This window comes from Apis florea, unplaced genomic scaffold (assembly GCF_048593485.1).
Source record: "Apis florea isolate Af1SG1 unplaced genomic scaffold, ASM4859348v1 contig_3081_pilon, whole genome shotgun sequence".
Classification (NCBI taxonomy): Eukaryota; Metazoa; Arthropoda; class Insecta; order Hymenoptera; family Apidae; genus Apis; species Apis florea.
The window spans coordinates 137804-155436 of record NW_028256703.1 but is presented as its reverse complement, the minus strand read 5'-3'; the positions used below and the strand labels follow the sequence as shown (position 1 = coordinate 155436).

Below are 17633 nucleotides of genomic sequence, written 5' to 3'. Positions count from 1 at the left end.
TTTACAATAAAATGACTAATCTCATTTATATACAAATACAATGCTCCAATTATAACATATTTTTACTTTAAAGAGAATATATCTCAATATATAATATTTATATATACATTTATATATGTATAAATACAATAATACGATATTGATTTTTATCTTATCATATATAATAAATTAATAAATTAATTAATTTATATCTTTATATAAAATAATTTTTCATAAAATTTAATTTTTTTATGGTTTTATAATATTAAAATCATACTATGATTGGATTTAGAAAAAATAGTTAATTAAAAAAATTACGATAATAAAATTTTATTTCTTAATCAAAAGAGAAGAACTGTAATAATTCATAAGATTTTTTTTAAAGTTTTATATTTTTTCTTTATACTTTTTTAAAGTTTTATATATTTTTTTTATTTTTTCAAGTTTTATAAAGTTTATTTTTAAAAAAATAATAGTTAAATAAAAATAATATTTAGTTACTGAAAAAAATTATATCAATATGTTATAAATATTTCATTATTATAAATTATTTCTCAATAATAATAATTAATATCATAAAAACCTTTGTTAATATTTCCCACGATTTTCTGTAGATTTTTATTTACAAATTTCTATTAAAATGTGTTATGTATATAATATATTATTATTATATTAATTATTGTAAGAATTGTATATTATTTTAATCTCTTTATTTATTTACTATATAAATGAAATAAATTTTGATAAAAACGAAAAAAGAAATAAAGAATTGAAAAAAATAAAAAAGAAAGAAATAAAAAAATATATTTCTCATAATTTTAAAACATATATAAAAAAAAAAAAATAGAATATCAAAATTCATAGGATATTTAAGAAACTTTTATTCTAGGACTTTAACATGAAAAGATTTATATTACGAGATTTATATTTGCACAAATGATATCTAAAAATAGGTCGTTACTCGGCGACTGGTACGCGACAGCAGCATGGGGCATCATTCTTGATAAGTTGTGATAAAGGTTAATAAAAGCGATTTAAATAGACACTCTTGAGGATCCACCAAGATATTTGAATTTCGAGTCCACCCGTATAAGTGTTCACTTTTAAGTTTAATTTATTAACATCTATACATTGAAAGATTCTATCAATATTCTTTTTATACGGATAAATGTCGCAATTCTTTGACATTTTTGATTTATTAATATTTGAATATCACATTAATCTTATTATGATAATACTGTATGTTATATTAATAGTATTATACTATGCTATATTAATACTGTTATAATATAATATGATTTTCTTTTTCTTATACATTGTTAATAAGAATAAAAGCATATTCTTATTATTTTCCTTTATATATTTCTTTATTCTATCATATAGTCTTTGAATTTTACTAAATATAAAAAATTTTTAAAAAATTGCTTTGCTTTTAGATGTTTGCAAATCGATTATACGTGTTCGTAAATTTAGTACCCGTAGTAGTGATCCTAGTGCCAGTAGCAGAAGTAGTACGATCGGATGTGTTTCAGTATGGCCAAAAGGGACAGACAGTGACAGAAATGCACCAATATTGTGGTCGAACTTTATCGAGTACATTACAAATAATGTGTGGAAGTGTTTACAATTCTCGATTTAAAAAAAGTAACCAAGGTAAGTAAATATCAATATATTGATATTAAAAAATATTTCAAAAATTATTTATTAAAAAAAAAACAGAAAAAAAATTACTAGAATTATAGTTGGTATTATTGATTGATGCAAAATGGAGGAAAGTTATAAAAATTTAAATATTTTCAATTCAATATCATATTCTTCTTATTTATTTAATCTTAAATATTTAAGAAATCAATTTTTTTCCAGAAATGGAGATGGATGATTATATGGCATTTTATGGTTACGATCTATATCCTTATAAATCTATTAAAAATGCGAAAAAAATGATACGATTTCGAAGAAACTCTAAAGGAATTCATGAAGAATGTTGCCTAAAATCTTGCACGACAGAGGAGTTGCGCTCCTATTGCGGTGCCCGTTAATGAGGGAATTTTTTTTAAATTTTAAACATAAACTTAAGAAAATGTCAAAATATTATTTTTTCTTATTTACTGGTTATATCATTTTTAACAATTTATAATATATTTTCAATAATTTTATTTTTCATTCAATGTAACAAGTCAGTAAAATCAAAATTACGAATATTTTGTAAATGTTCTATTTTGTTTTTTTTTAAATTATTATTGTAAATTGATAATTTATTTAATTCCATGTTATAAAAAAATTAATAATTCTATTTTTAATTGTTATATCTTATTTTACAATATGAATTATGTATAAATTTATCATTTAAATCACTTTGTTATAAGAAATCGGAAAATATGTGAAAATGAATTTAATATATATAATTTAAATATATATTATATATATATATATATATATATATATATATTTACATATATGCATATATTATGCATATTATTAATTATAAGAGATTTTAATTAGTATGATAATATTTTTTATTAAGAAGTACATGATAAAAGTTTCATAATTCATAATAATTGTCAGTTTCAACTGCAACTGGTTCAACTAACGAGACGTTTAAAATTTATTGTAAAATATGATCTCATTTGTACTTAACTATATATTATGTAAGACAAATTCAATATTATTCATTAAAGATATATTTACACACGCACATATATATATATATATATACTTACCAATGTATCTTTTTTAAAGATGTACATTTAAAAAATATTTATCAATAGGTTAGTTTTTATGAAAAATTTAATTTTATACTATATATACGTATAAATAATTTACTGTACCTATATAAAAAAATAAAAAATATAAAAAACGAATGATTATAAATTTTAATTTAATAAAAAATTGAATTTTAATTATATGTTTTATGTATATATTGTAATTAGGTTATATATATATATAAATTGAATAAAAATAGTAAAAAAATTTTATAATTATATAAATATTAAAAATAAAAATATAATTTATTAAATTTTAATATACCTGAGAGATTTTTAATTACATATTAAATACATATTAACAAATTATATTAATTATATCATACACAAAAATTTTTTATATCAAAAATTTTTTAACATTTTTACAGGTGAAAGATTTTGTGAATCTTTACTTGTATAAATATTTAGCAAATAATGGAGATAGAAGAAATTTATAGCCTTACAATTTTTCCTCCAGTAATATCCAAATTCGCAGTTCAATGGTCTATGGATAATAATATATCTATTCTTACTGAAAAAGGAATTCACATATTTGTAAGTTTAATTTGATAATGAATAATGAAATTAATAGTACATCTAAAATTAATAATAAATTTAATTATTTTATGTAGGAATTGATACCTTCTCCAATATCTCCTTCTTCAACTATAAAATTCTCTAGATCTTTTATTTATACACCTTCAACATTTCCAACAGAAATTATATCTAACAGAATAGAATCCAAAATTTGGAATATGCATCGTGAAGAACTTTATTCATTTATAATTGAGGAAAGTATGACTCCAAAATTATCTAATGTAAAAGAAATGGTACCAAAAATAGTTGATTTAGCATGGTCACCAAAAGATTTAATACATCCAAGCAAGTGTCTTATTGCTATTTTAACTTCAGCAGGTGCTGTTATAATTGCATGTAAAATCTGTAGAGATTGGTATCCTGTATATGATTTATCTTCTCTACGTTACAATATTATAGAACAAAAAATTAATGAAGAATTAGAAGAAAATAAAAATAACTCAGCTTCATTTGAAACATTCAAAGTTTATATAAAAGCATTACAAGCTTCTTGTTTTACTTGGAGCAAATTTTTTGCAGATTTTGCATATTTTGTTGTTGCATATCTTAATGGAGATATAATTATTTATAAAATCCTAAAAGTATTTGATTATAATAAAATAGTTAATCCTAAAATTGTAGGAATAATAAGATTAAATGAATCTGTAAAAATGAATGTTTTAAATTGGATTACAATTGATACAAAAAAACATCTAATTATTATTGGATATTTTGATGGACGTATTTATGGACTTAATGTTGAAGAGCATGATGGAAATTTTGAATTAATGTTCATTGAGAAGTATTATGATTACACTGATCGTATTGCTATTAGTGCTATAAAAATATTTCCTCAAAGTGATTTGAATATAAATGTTCTTATTGCAAAAGGATATTATCTATTTTTGTTATGCTTTAAAGAAAATGGTACATTAAGAAGTATGCAACATTTGCAATTAGAAGGTTTTATGATTTCAGGTAAATAAAGATATTTTATTATATAATATATAAAAAATATGATATTATATAAAAGAATTAATTATTTCTAGGAATGATTTGTATAAGTACAAACTGTGCACTGATCACAACAGAAAATGGTTCTATGTTTGCAATTGATATAAAAGAAAATCAGTTATTGAAAACAAAAGTAAATAATAAATTATCACAAGTTCATGTTCGATGTCTAGGTCTTGCACATTCTCCAAGTTCCGTGATTTTTATAAACATAACTAGTCCTAGCACTATGTACGATCATTTAGTAGTAAAGGAACCAACTAAAATATATATGTTTTGTTTAAAGAACAAAAATTGGAATCCATTATTTATTTTGAATCAAAATAAACATGAAAAATTTGAGCAATTATGGGATTGTTTAGAAGCGATTAGGATAAAAGCAACAAAAGCGTCAGATCTATCATTAATATTACCAAAAGTTCCATCTAATTTGGAATTTTTATCTTTGCATGAGTTACGAATAGTAATGTGGACATCTGTGATAATGGAAATTTGCGAAAAGAGGAAAATCATTCAAGGAATGAATAATATTGCTGGAGAAATATCAGAAGCTCAACCTTTAATTTTTATTCACACTGCATGTAATTATCTTATACATCTTGAAAGTAAATCTTCTTTGATAGAACTACAAAAAGTTTCTATGAATTTATTAAGAATGTATTTAGAAGTATATTTGGCTGGAGAAGAAAATGAGAAAGTAACACCACTTTCCAAACGTATTAGAGATGTTTTAAAAAAAATATCTCAATTCAATTTAAATAATATTGAGACTTGCAATCTATGTGGTGAAATGATAAATGATCTTTCTTGGAAAATTAGTAAGTGTTCACAAGGTCATATATTACCTAGATGTGCTATTACTCTTTTACAAATAACCGTGGTGCCATACAAGACATGTCCAATATGTGGTTTAATTTTTCATCCATGTTTGGACCAAGAATTTAAAGAAACAAGATGTCCTTTTTGTGATGTACCTGCACTTGAAGAAAACCGAATGTTGAATTCTAAATGTTATATTCCAAAGGAAAAAAGTTTGTCCAGATTACATAATTATATCTTAGAAGATCAAGAAATGGAAATAGCTACTGATGAATCTTAATGCAAATTTAAAATATCTTTTAATAAATGTAATCAATAATGGAATGTGTAAAATATGTGTATATTTCTTATCATAATTTTATGTATTTATTTATTATTAACTAATGTATTTTTAAGAATAAAAATAATATAAATAATAAAAATGATATATGCAAAAAAGATCATATTTATTTTAAAAATCTTAATAATTGATAAATGTAAAAATTGTAGAATTGTTTTATATTTGATATACTTAAACATAGTTACAGGTTCTATCCCTAGAGGTCAGTAAAGTCAGGTGAACCATATTTATCTCAGTGAATTATTATATTCTTAAATGTGAGTTTTTTCATTAATTTTATGCTTTTTTATTACTATAAATATAATAATTGTTATCAATTGATGTATTTTATAGAAAATTAATATTAAAAAATTTTTTTTAAATTTATTGATTTAATAGATATTCTAATACGTAAAGCATAATGTAATACAAACATATAAATATAAAACTACAAAAATAAAGTATTTATTAAAGTTTAATATATCAAATATTGGAACATTAAGTTTATTTTTATCTTAATTAATATGTAAAGGTAATAGCTATTATGCATTCATTCGCAAAATAAATTAGTTACAATTTAATTATAATTTTTGATATAAAATAAATTATAATTTGACAAAAATAAAACAATAACAATTAATATTTAGTTCATTAAAAATATTTCATTGATTAGATATGATTTAAAACAGAAATTTATTAATACATAAGAGACAATGGATGGATATATAACATTATAAGTTATATATATATTTTTATATTACATGAATATATAATTAACATATCAATAAAAGATCTTGCACAATATTATTCTTTTAATTTATTTTAATCTCATAATTTTATAATTAGTTGTTTAGATATAATTAAAAAATATATTTTTTTTCTGTTTATTATTGCTATATATATAATATTATTATAATCAATGTTATAAGACAATATTTTTACACAAAAAAACTAAAATAATTTAAATAATTAACAAAATAATTAATAATAAAAGAAAAATAATGATAATGTTTAAAAATTTCTTTATTAATTTATAAATCTTAAACTATAAATATTTTCAGAAATATAAGTAAAAACTTAAACTGAACTTTGTAATTTGAAAATGAAAATGTTTTACATTTAATTCAAAGTCTTTTCAAAAATTATTTTATCAATCACTATGTTTCCTTCTTTCAAGTAAGTATACATAATAAAGAAAATAAATCTAATAAGCTAATTTTTAAAAATTTTATTTTATTATAGATATAAATATTTGAAAGAAATTTTATTTAATTAAGTTAAATTTATATAATTTATTCACATTATATTAATAATTTATTAATTTATATTTGATTTTAGAAAAAATACTAGAAAGAAATATTCACAAACATCTGAGATAAAATATCCTTCAATATCTATGAAACAAAGATTTGCAAAAGTAAAGAAGTTGCAAAATTCAATGAAGTCATTATGTGACAATGATTCCAGTTCTCTTGAAGACGTACGACCTTTTTTTCTTAAATCTAATTCATGTAAGATAAATACAAAAAATTTGTTTATAGAAGGAAATTAGAAGAAATATTCAAAATTCAAAAATATTGCTTTAAAATTTTTAGGTGACAATTCAGTTGATAAATCATCTGATGAAGATAATATTAATGAATCAAAACATGGGAAAAAATCTACATTCTATACAATTACTACAGATGAAAGTGAAAATGATTATCAAAAAACAGATAAAATACTTTCAAAAACTAACAAACATAAAAACAATGTGAAAGATAAGAAAATAAATTATGATAATATAAAAAAAAGAAACAGTAAGAATGAAAAAATAGATAATGATTCAGAAGATGAGATTTATGAAAAACATGCTAAAAAGGAAAAAAAATATTTAACATTAAAGTCAAAACAACATTTCCATAGAGAAGATTCTAGCTCTGGTAAAGAATTCCAAAAATCAAAAATTTCCCGTACTGGTTTGAATGTCACAAAAAAATTAACTCAAGCTAAAAAAGATAGTGTAATTTCTATTGAATCAGATTTAGAAACTATGATACAGTCAGAAAAAAAATTTGAAATTAGCAAAGAACAAAGTTTAGAGTTAAAATTTCATGTTGTTAAAATTTTTAATAAATTTAAGGAAGCTTGTTCGGAATATGAATTACAAATGGAACATGTTAAATGCAAATACTTCAAAAAAGAATTAATATACCAGAAATCAATAAGTAATGTTATAAAAAAAACAAAAAACGTGATCAATAATCTTAAAACAGAACTTGATGCACAAGAAAAAGAATTAATGAATTTTTATAAAGAATGGAATAAAAAATATAAAGTACAAAATTCAGATCACGAAGATAATTCTTTAAATGAAATTGAAGTTACAAAAAAGACAGAGGATAAAGAAGAATCAGATACATCAAAAAGTAGTTCAAATATGGCAAGTATAGTTTCTGAATGTGACAATGAAGAAATATTTTCTGATACTGAAACAAATATTATGAAAATAAACATTGATAAAAATAGAGAAAACGAAGATACGATAGTTGCAAAATTTTCAGAAAAATCAAATGATAGTGAAAACAGTAATCATATTATATCTCCTATTTTAGGCAGTAACAATAAAAAAGGAAATAAAACTTCTACAGATGATAATTTGAAAATAATTGATGAAAATAAAAAGTTTAAAGAATTTAACATATCTTTGAATGAACACATCATAAACGAATCTGTAGATGATATATTTAAAGAAAGTATAATTGAAAATATGGATGATATCGATTTAAAAGGTGAATACGAGAATGAAAAAAATTTAGAATCAAAAGAAAATGAAGAAAATAGCGATAATAAAGATGAAAATTCTTTGAGAAATGATAAATTGAATGTAGAAGTTAAAAGTAAAAATTTGTGTGCAATTGAAGTTAAAAATATAAAATCTAAATCAATCACTTCTGAAAAAATTTCAAAATCTGTTGAAAAAGAAGAAAGTAATATTTCAGATGAAATTGATGATGAAGAACAAGCTAAAAGAGCAATGCTAGAATCAGATTCAGAAACACCTACAAATGAAGAATCATTGGTTGAAAAATTTACTAAACAGTCTAGTACAAGTGATAGTTTTGAAGAAAAAGATGTATTTCAAACGAAAAAAATTAAATTTGATAAAAAAAAAGGAAAAAATAAGATATCAAATAATACCAGTTGTAAAAATAATTCATCAGATGAAAATGAAATTATTAAAGAAGAAGCTTGTGCTAAGAATACTTTACTTGAGTCAAATTCAGATGATTCTACGAGTCCTTATGACATAAAAAAAAATTCAAATAAAAAATGCGATTCTAATGACGATAGCGAAAAATTAAGCTCTGATAATGATATTATTTCAGAACAAATTAAAAACAAAAATAAAGATTCTACAAAAGATGATTCTAAAGAACAAACATTTAAAATAAACTATATTGGGTCAGATAAAAAATTAAAAATGCTTTCTCAAGTTATTATTGAAAGATTACCGGAAAATATTCTTAAAAAACATAAAAACGCATTACAGAAATCACAACAATATTTAGAAAGTAAAGAATTTAAAAGGTATAAAATGAATAAATTATTTTTCATTTATTTTTAAAAATTTGTAAAATTTATTATTTTTACAGTTTAATTGATTTGGATAGATTACAAAAAGATTATAAGAATAATATTGATATAACACGAAGTTCTTTACCTAAAAATATGATGAAACGTAAAACAAAGGAAAAGGAAGATTCTTTATTAGATCATTTAAAGAATATGAAAGATGATGAATTTGAAAATACAAGTAAAAAATCTAATATGGAAAATAATAATTTAATCGCAAAAACATATGGTAGTTTTCAAACTAACAAAGAATTAATAATGGAAGCAGATGCAGCTACAAAGAAAATACTTTTATATTCTTCTGATTCAGATATTGGTAAATATTAGATTAGTTTTTCTTAAATGTAGAATTAAAAATTGTTTTTTAATATGCATATTAATTTTTTATATAAATTTATTTAATATATTTTTATTTAATATATTTTAATTCAGGTGAACAAAAAATTACTTTTGAAAATAGTGAAAATGAAATAAAATCAGAAAGTTTAAAAAAAGATTCAAAAAAATCAAATCAGAAAACAGAAAAAAAGAGTGATGATAAGGTAATATTTAAAATGAATAAATACAATAAATTTATTATTTATATTAAAATATTAATTAATTTGATAGGAAAATGATGAAGAATGGAAGAAAAACAAATGGAGACGAAATAAATTATTAACAATGAAATTTTCTTCAGATTCAGACTCTGATATTACAAGGGCAAAATGGAATAAAAAACAAGAAGAGTTATCAGAAAAGATGGAAGAAACTCATGTGTGAGTTATTTAAAATCGAATTGTTAGAATATGAATTAATAATAAAATATTATATGAATTATAATATTTTTTTATATAGTGAAAATTTAGCTATCAAAAACAAAGTTATGAAACGTGAAAGAAGAAATCGTAGAAAAATTATAGATTCTGATTCAGATATACAACTTTTAAATTCTGATACAAATATTAAATCTTCTGTCACATCAGAAGATAATAAATCTTCAGATAGCGATACTTCAGTAGGAAAGCCAAAAAAAATGCGTAAACGTAAAACATATAAATCATCTGATACAGATTCCTCATTTACAGAAAAAAGGTATATATTTTATAATTAATTTTAAAAAGAATATAGTATTGTGCAAAAGTTTTACACTATTTATTATTTTTACAATATATATTATTCTTGAAAATGAAATTTATTATCATATATCTTTTTGCTTTATTCTGATGGTTTTTCTATATTAAACTATCAATTTTTATGAGATATATTTTAAAAAATTTTATGATTTAAAATTATATATATATATCTATATTGATGAATAACTTTTTATATTGATTTATACATTTATTTAGATCTAAGCCAAAGAGAAAACGTATTAAAAACATGTCCAGTGATAGTGATAGTGATAATGACCAAATTATAAACTCTCAAGGAACACCTGGAAAGAAAGGTCGGAAAAATATTCGAAAAGTAATGAAAGATAAGCAAGTTACAGATGATACTAAACAAGCTGCTAAAGAAGAGGAAGAAAGACTTAAACGTATTGCTGAGAGACAAAAATTAGTGCGTATTTTTAAATAATTAATTTTTGATTGTATCAGAATTAAAAATGATCTTTTTTATTCTTTATTTAATATAGTATAATGAAATGTATGAAGTAAGATTGGCTGGAGAAGAAAAAGTAGATAAACTAATATTGGATTTTAATCCTGAAACAAAAGAAGAATTGATAACTGTTCATAAAGATCTAGTGAAACGTTTGAAACCTCATCAAGCCAAGGGAATAAAGTTTATGTGGGATGCATGTTTTGAATCACTGGAAAGAATAAATTGTTCTCCTGGGTCTGGATGTATAATTGCACATTGTATGGGATTAGGAAAAAGTCTTCAAGTAATCGCGCTGGCGCATACACTTTTAACACATGAAAAATCTGGCGTTAAAACAATTATGATCGTTTGTCCTTTGAGCACAGTACTTAATTGGCTCAATGAATTTAAATATTGGTTAAACGATATAGAAAATGATATCGAAATTTATGAAATGACTAAGTGAGTTTTATACAAGTAAAATAAATAAATAATTACATGACATTTATTCATTAATAAATTTTTTAAAGATTAAAGAAAAATATAGAACGGAAGATTCAATTAGAAAGTTGGCAAAGAACTGGTGGTATACTTCTTATTGGTTATGAAATGTTTAGAAATCTCACTGGTACAAATAATAGAATGAGAAAAAATATGAAAGAAGAAATTTTACGATACTTAATAGATCCTGGTCCGGATATGATAGTTTGTGACGAAGGCCATTTACTAAAAAACGAAGATACTGCACTTAGTAAATCCATAAAACGGATTAGAACATTACGGAGAATTGTACTTACAGGAACACCACTCCAAAACAATTTAATAGAATGTAATAATTAATCTTTATTGAATAATAAGTATTTATATAAATAATTTAACGTCCATTTAGTTAAATATCTTTATAATAAATAATAAAATAAAAATTAACTAATGTATTTCAGATCATTGTATGGTACAATTTGTAAAGCCAAATCTTTTAGGTACAAAGAGAGAATTTTTAAATAGATTTGCAAATCCAATAACTAATGGTCAATTCGATGATTCTACTGAATACGACGTTAAAATAATGAAAAAGCGTGCATATGTTTTGCATAAGATGTTAAAGGGTTGTGTACAAAGATTTGATTATTCTGTATTAACACCATTTTTACCACCAAAACAAGAATATGTAATTTTTGTTAGTTTAACAGAAGTGCAAATTAATATGTATAAATATTATTTGGATAATTTTGCAAGGTACCCGAATTGATTTTGAAATTGAACTTCATCAAAATTTAATGTATATTTTTTATTTCAGGCGAATACGTAATGCCAATGGATCTCTTTTCGCCGATTTTCAAGCATTACAAAGAATATGGACTCATCCTATAGTTTTACAATTGAATGCAGAAAAAATAGAAAAAATGAATGAAAGGAAATTAGATTCCAGTGATTCTGAGGGTTCTCTACGAGATTTTATTACTGATAGAGAAACAGATTCTATAAGTAGTAATATAAGTACTACTGACGAAGATGATGAGGTAAAAAGTATTGACAATGTTGTCGGAAAAAATACAAGACGTAATTCAAAAAATAATAAGTCTGGTAAGATTTTATTTATATTAAAATGATTTATGAAAATAATATATGTATATATATATATATATATATTATAATTTTATATCTAGAAATTGAAATAGTTCCAAAATCTGAGGAATTTGAAAAAAAAGAAGAGGAGTGGTGGTCACAGTTTGTTCAACCTGAACATTTTGAAGATATGAGAATTTCTTCTAAATTGATACTTCTTTTCGGAATTTTGAAAGAATGTGAACAAATTGGAGATAAAGTGTATGTAAAAATAATATCATATATTTCTTATATCATGAAAAAATAATTTATATATTATTTTCAAATAATTTTTAATGATTTTAGGTTGGTGTTTTCACAATCGTTGTATTCATTAACTCTAATTGAACAATTTCTTGAGAAAATCGATAATGCAACACAAAACGGTATAAATTCAGACTATATTGATGGACATACTGGAAGTTGGTCATTGGGTTTAGATTATTTTCGATTGGATGGTCAAACATCTGCAGAAAATAGAAATATATGGTGCAAAATATTTAATGAACCATCAAATACAAGAGCAAGATTATTTTTAATCTCGACTAGAGCAGGTGGATTAGGAATTAATTTAACCGCTGCTAATCGTGTTATTATTTTTGATGCAAGTTGGAATCCTTCACATGATGTTCAAAGTATATTTCGTATATATAGGTATATGTTTGAAAATTTATTTTAATTTATTTAAAAAATTGAATAAAATTTTATAATTATTAAGACACGTTTTTTCATATAGATTCGGTCAGAAGAAACCGTGTTATGTTTATCGGTTTCTAGCAGCTGGAACAATGGAAGAAAAGATTTATAATCGGCAAGTAACAAAACTATCGCTTTCTTGCAGAGTTGTTGACGAGCAACAAATTGAACGTCATTATAGTAATCATGATTTAAGCGAACTATATTCATTTGAACCAAATATAAATAATGGAAAAAAACCGACTTTAAATCTACCAAAAGATAGATTATTAGCAGAAATATTTTTGATATATAAAAATTTTGTGGAAAATTATCATGAACATGATTCTCTTTTGGAAAATAAAGTAATTTGTTATGTTATATTATAATACATATTTATATTTATATTTATTAAAATAAATTTTTTTTACGGATTTATTTTAAATACAGGCAGAAGAAGAATTGAATGAAGAAGAAAGAAAGCAAGCTTGGTTAGAATATGAAGAAGAAAAGAAAGGAAAACCAATGCCATCATATTCAGCAATTCCAACAATCCTAAATCAATATAATGCAATATTAAATCAATACAATGTACCATCGACATTTAATATTAATACAGATTACGAAAAACTTCGGGAACTTCTTCAAAAAGATGTTAGAATATTTGTTGTAGAATATTAGATTTTGTTTATTTCAATAATTTAAATATTTTATATATTTATTGACTTACAATTATTTATATTTTACAGTATCCTAATGCAACACCAGAAACTCAACAAATGATGACCAATCGTGTATTGGCAGATATGTATACTTATTGGGAACGACAAGCTTATCAAAATTCTGCAAATCAAATAATCAATCAGGTAATTTTTTAAATTTTTATTGATAATATTTAAATAGACATATTTTTCTTTATTGAATTTTTTTAATCGAGAATTTGTGAATATTAGAATCCAAATATAAATCCGCTACAAGTAAGAACTCAGGTACCCAACTTGTCCCAAATGTCTTATGCAATGCAGAATATGAATCAAAATCTAATCAATCAACCAAATGATTATAGGACATCTGATATTAGATCTGATGACGATGTTGTAGAGGTAATATATTTGTATATTTGTGTAATTAATATATATTAATAATATATATAAAGTGTTAATATATTCATAAAATACTTTTGTAGAATTGATTCTAGAAACCAAACAAATACAAAAATTAATATATAAAAATATTGGTTGAAATTTATTTATTAAGTTATAAGTAATTGAAACTTGTATTAGATGAAGCGAGATAGCAGCGTGACGAAGATATATTTATAATATGTACTTCAACCAATATTTTTGTATAACGTATGTATTTTGTTTTTTTTTTTTTGTCTCTAGAATCGCCTAATTATTTCACGAATACATTAAAACAGTAGCACACTGAACATACACACACACACACACACACACACACACACACGCACGCACACACACACACACACACACACACAGCAGAGAGAGAGAGAGAGGCATATATAATTTCTTTATAATTTCAGGTTACTTCAAGTACAGTAAACAATAAAAATAAAAACCAAGAAGAATAAGTAAATCAAAAGATGTGAAATAAATATTATTAAAAATATTTAAAAGTTTAATATTAAATAGATTAATATTTTTAATTAATTAAACTTAAAAAAATTTTATATTATTTTTTATAGTATAGAAATATTTCGATATTTTGTTTTCTATTCAATTATACTTTCATCTAGATTTTTAATATTTTGTATTTGTATTATGTTACATCAACATTGCTGTAATATAATGTATGATGTCATTGTTACTAAAAAGCTTAAATATTAAATACTAATTAGTATTTGGATAATGATTGTATTGGATATATTATTTTTTATTTAGTACATTTTTTTGAATTTAAATTGTATATTTATAAAAATATTATTATAAGTATATAAATCTTTTATATATTATATCTATGTATATGTATATGTTATACTTATATGTGTGTTTACAAAAAACTTTTATATTAACTTAGATTATTATAGAATATTAATAGAATGTACAATTTATTTATTATAATATTAATTTAAAGATAAATTTATATTAGACAAGTAAATTTCATATTGCTTTCAATTATCTATAAACATGAAATGGTATTTTATTTAAGATTACAAATATATGTAAGGTATTATAATAACAAATTAATTAATTAAATATAAGTATAATTTAAAGATAATATATAGATTTATTTGATAAAATATTTTTCCAACCATGTTGCAATAAAAACTTTAATTTTTTTTTTAATTTAATATATTTTTGAAGAGCTGCTATATTATGATTTTCACCTTCATCATTACTATGATTATATAATTCCTCTGCAATAATATCATTCCAATTTGGTAATTTAGTTTCAGATTTAAATGATAGCCAAGCTGTATAACGATATTTATTTGTTCTTATCGTGTATCCCATTGCTTTAATCTCTTTTAAACGTGGTTCATCGCTATTTGGATGTATTGAAGGTTTAATGCTTGGTCTTGGATATTGTCCAAATGCTGCTTCTTTCCACAATATTGACTAAATTTTGGTAAACATGGTTTATTGATTAAATTATTAAGTATATATATTTCAATATATAGAGGAGTTTCAATAATTATCTATTATTATAAAGAAATTGAACTTTTAAATTTATTGTACCTCCTTTCTTAAAGCAGCTTGTATAAGTGGCACAAAAGATATTCCTTCACTGCAAGTAATTTCCATTGTTTCATTTGAACAAATAGGTATTGAAATATTTGCTAAATCTGCAATTGTTGGAAAAATATCAACTAATTCAACTATTGAATTTATAAATAATGGATTCTTTTCTAATGAATTATTTGCTTTCTCTTTTAATCTTTTATAAGTAAGTCCAGGTATTGATATTATTAATGGTACTTTTAAAGCAACATCATAATTACTGTATTTTGCCCATTCTGAATGCTCTCCTAATGACCATCCTATGCAAATATTGATTAGAAAAATAAAGTATTGATTAATAATTCAAGAAATATAAAAATTTTAATTATTATTTTGGCTTACCATGATCAGACATTAATATAATAGTAGTATTTTTTCGAATTGATAAAACTTTCAATTGATTTATTAATTTACCAATTAAATCATCAATATATGTTACAGATGCATAATATGATTGAATAATTAATTTAGCAAAGCTTTCTAAAAATTAAAAAGATATCATATCAGTATATATTATAAGAATAAAAATTAATTTTCATATATTAAATTGTACTTGGTATTTTTTTCCATGGAAATTTAAGATTCAAAGCAGCAACATCTTTCCTTTTTCTTAAATCATTCCATGGATTATAAGCTATGCTACTAACATTTTTTGACCATTTGTATGGTTGGGGTACTTTAAATTTTTGCAAAGGATGATATTCTACAAAATATCTTTCATAAAAATGATTTCTTTAATTAAAAATCTTATAATTATTATAACAGTGATAATATTGAATATACTTATATATACTTAAATATTTTTTAGGATATTTGAATGGTATATGTGGTTTTTGAAATCCAACTGCTAAAAAAAAAGGATTTCCTGCTTGATTAGATAAAAAATATTTAGCTTCTTTTAATATTTCTATATCTGGTAATGTTTTATTTGGCATTGACAAAACTTTAACTGGACATATCTAAAATATGAAAAAGAAAATTATTATATATTAATATTTTTTTCAATTTAAAAAATTTTTTTTAAATAGTAATTCATCATATCAAATATTACAAGATTTTGTGCTGGTATTTGCATATTTATTTGACATATTGGAGCATCTTTATATCTTTCTGTGAATGGATGGAAAGGAGTTTCTGACCATGAATAAGGATTATCATCAGAATTGTTTGAACTAATTCCTGTAAAACATATAATAAGAATGATGTTAAAAAATTCATATTGAAATATTTTATTTAAAAAAAGAGAAACAAGAAACCTGGATGAAAAACTTTTCCTATGGATTTAGTAATAAATCCATTATTCTTGAAATGTTGCGGCAATGTTGTAAAATTACCAATATCTTTCCGCCAGTAACTATAAAAGTCATAAAGATGAAGCGTATCTGGTCTTCGACTTGTTAAAAATGAATTCCTACTTGGTGCACATAATGCTTGCTACAAAAATTTACATATTCTCTTTTTATTATTTATATTTTTTTTTATTTAATATAATATATATAAATTTCGCATGTTTTAAATTTTTATCTTATGCTAACCTGAGCAAATGCTTGAGAAAAAATGGCAGCTTCTGTTGCTAAACGATCTATATTCGGTGTGTATGCTCTGGTATCGCCGTAACATCCTAAAGCAGTTCTTAAATCGTCAACGATAATTAAAAGAAAATTTTGTTTTTGGGCCGCGCACCAAGCAATTAAATTTATAAAATGTAACATAAAAAACATTGCTTATTATATCAAATAATATAATTATAGTACTATGAAGAGCAATTCTGTTTAAATTAAGATTAAATAATACTACAGATAAAATAGCATCTCAAAGAAATAATACTGTACGAGTAATATTATTCAATATAGTTCTGCATAAAAAAAATTAAAAACTAAAATATTTCATATATTAATAACATTTGTAAAATAAATAATGAGATTTTTATATGTTTTTTATGCATATAAGTAATTATGTATTCTATATTTAATGAATTTTCTG

The 17633-nt window shown here is 22.2% G+C and overlaps 4 protein-coding genes across 12 annotated transcripts; 3 read left to right on the top strand and 1 right to left on the bottom strand.

Annotated features, from left to right (window-relative positions):
• Window positions 1-824: 824 nt before the first annotated feature.
• ILP-2 (insulin-like peptide 2) lies at window positions 825-2272 on the top strand. 2 transcript variants are annotated; one of them, XM_012487830.3, is made up of 3 exons: window positions 825-998; window positions 1416-1632; window positions 1843-2272. In XM_012487830.3, exons 2-3 carry the CDS (start codon window positions 1416-1418, stop codon window positions 2016-2018), a joined length of 393 nt encoding a protein of 130 aa, XP_012343284.1. In that variant the 5' UTR covers window positions 825-998; the 3' UTR covers window positions 2019-2272. The 2 variants fall into 2 exon arrangements, with proteins under 2 accessions (XP_012343284.1, XP_003690101.1); XM_003690053.4 differs by having other exon boundaries at window positions 979-1218.
• Window positions 2273-2451: 179 nt separating this feature from the next.
• Window positions 2452-5567, top strand: LOC100864623 (uncharacterized). 6 transcript variants are annotated; one of them, XM_086908638.1, is made up of 6 exons: window positions 2545-2627; window positions 2719-2747; window positions 3110-3275; window positions 3353-3602; window positions 3939-4274; window positions 4346-5567. In XM_086908638.1, the coding sequence occupies exons 3-6, from the start codon at window positions 3156-3158 to the stop codon at window positions 5407-5409; spliced, it is 1770 nt and encodes a 589-aa protein (XP_086764764.1). In that variant the 5' UTR covers window positions 2545-2627; window positions 2719-2747; window positions 3110-3155; the 3' UTR covers window positions 5410-5567. The 6 variants fall into 6 exon arrangements, with proteins under 6 accessions (XP_086764761.1, XP_086764760.1, XP_086764763.1 ...); XM_086908637.1 differs by lacking the exon at window positions 2719-2747 and having other exon boundaries at window positions 2540-2627; XM_086908636.1 differs by having other exon boundaries at window positions 2540-2747.
• A 93-nt stretch (window positions 5568-5660) lies between these two features.
• On the top strand, window positions 5661-15147 carry LOC100866673 (uncharacterized). Of its 3 annotated transcripts, none has more exons than XM_086908631.1 (20): window positions 5706-5726; window positions 6510-6624; window positions 6787-6959; window positions 7044-9018; window positions 9084-9379; window positions 9496-9605; window positions 9673-9821; window positions 9901-10137; window positions 10395-10605; window positions 10682-11091; window positions 11160-11458; window positions 11571-11865; window positions 11927-12213; window positions 12297-12456; window positions 12541-12888; window positions 12971-13274; window positions 13360-13563; window positions 13659-13775; window positions 13863-14012; window positions 14453-15147. In XM_086908631.1, exons 2-20 carry the CDS (start codon window positions 6608-6610, stop codon window positions 14498-14500), a joined length of 5790 nt encoding a protein of 1929 aa, XP_086764757.1. In that variant the 5' UTR covers window positions 5706-5726; window positions 6510-6607; the 3' UTR covers window positions 14501-15147. The 3 variants fall into 3 exon arrangements, with proteins under 3 accessions (XP_086764759.1, XP_086764757.1, XP_086764758.1); XM_086908632.1 differs by lacking the exon at window positions 5706-5726 and adding an exon at window positions 5737-5980; XM_086908633.1 differs by lacking the exon at window positions 6510-6624 and having other exon boundaries at window positions 5661-5726.
• Ids (iduronate 2-sulfatase) lies at window positions 15045-17631 on the bottom strand. The gene is made up of 8 exons (XM_012487771.3): window positions 17186-17631; window positions 16907-17084; window positions 16702-16829; window positions 16444-16609; window positions 16204-16353; window positions 15993-16130; window positions 15609-15910; window positions 15045-15488 (listed from the first exon to the last, which is right to left on the bottom strand). Exons 1-8 carry the CDS (start codon window positions 17369-17371, stop codon window positions 15138-15140), a joined length of 1599 nt encoding a protein of 532 aa, XP_012343225.3. The 5' UTR covers window positions 17372-17631; the 3' UTR covers window positions 15045-15137.
• Window positions 17632-17633: the final 2 nt, after the last annotated feature.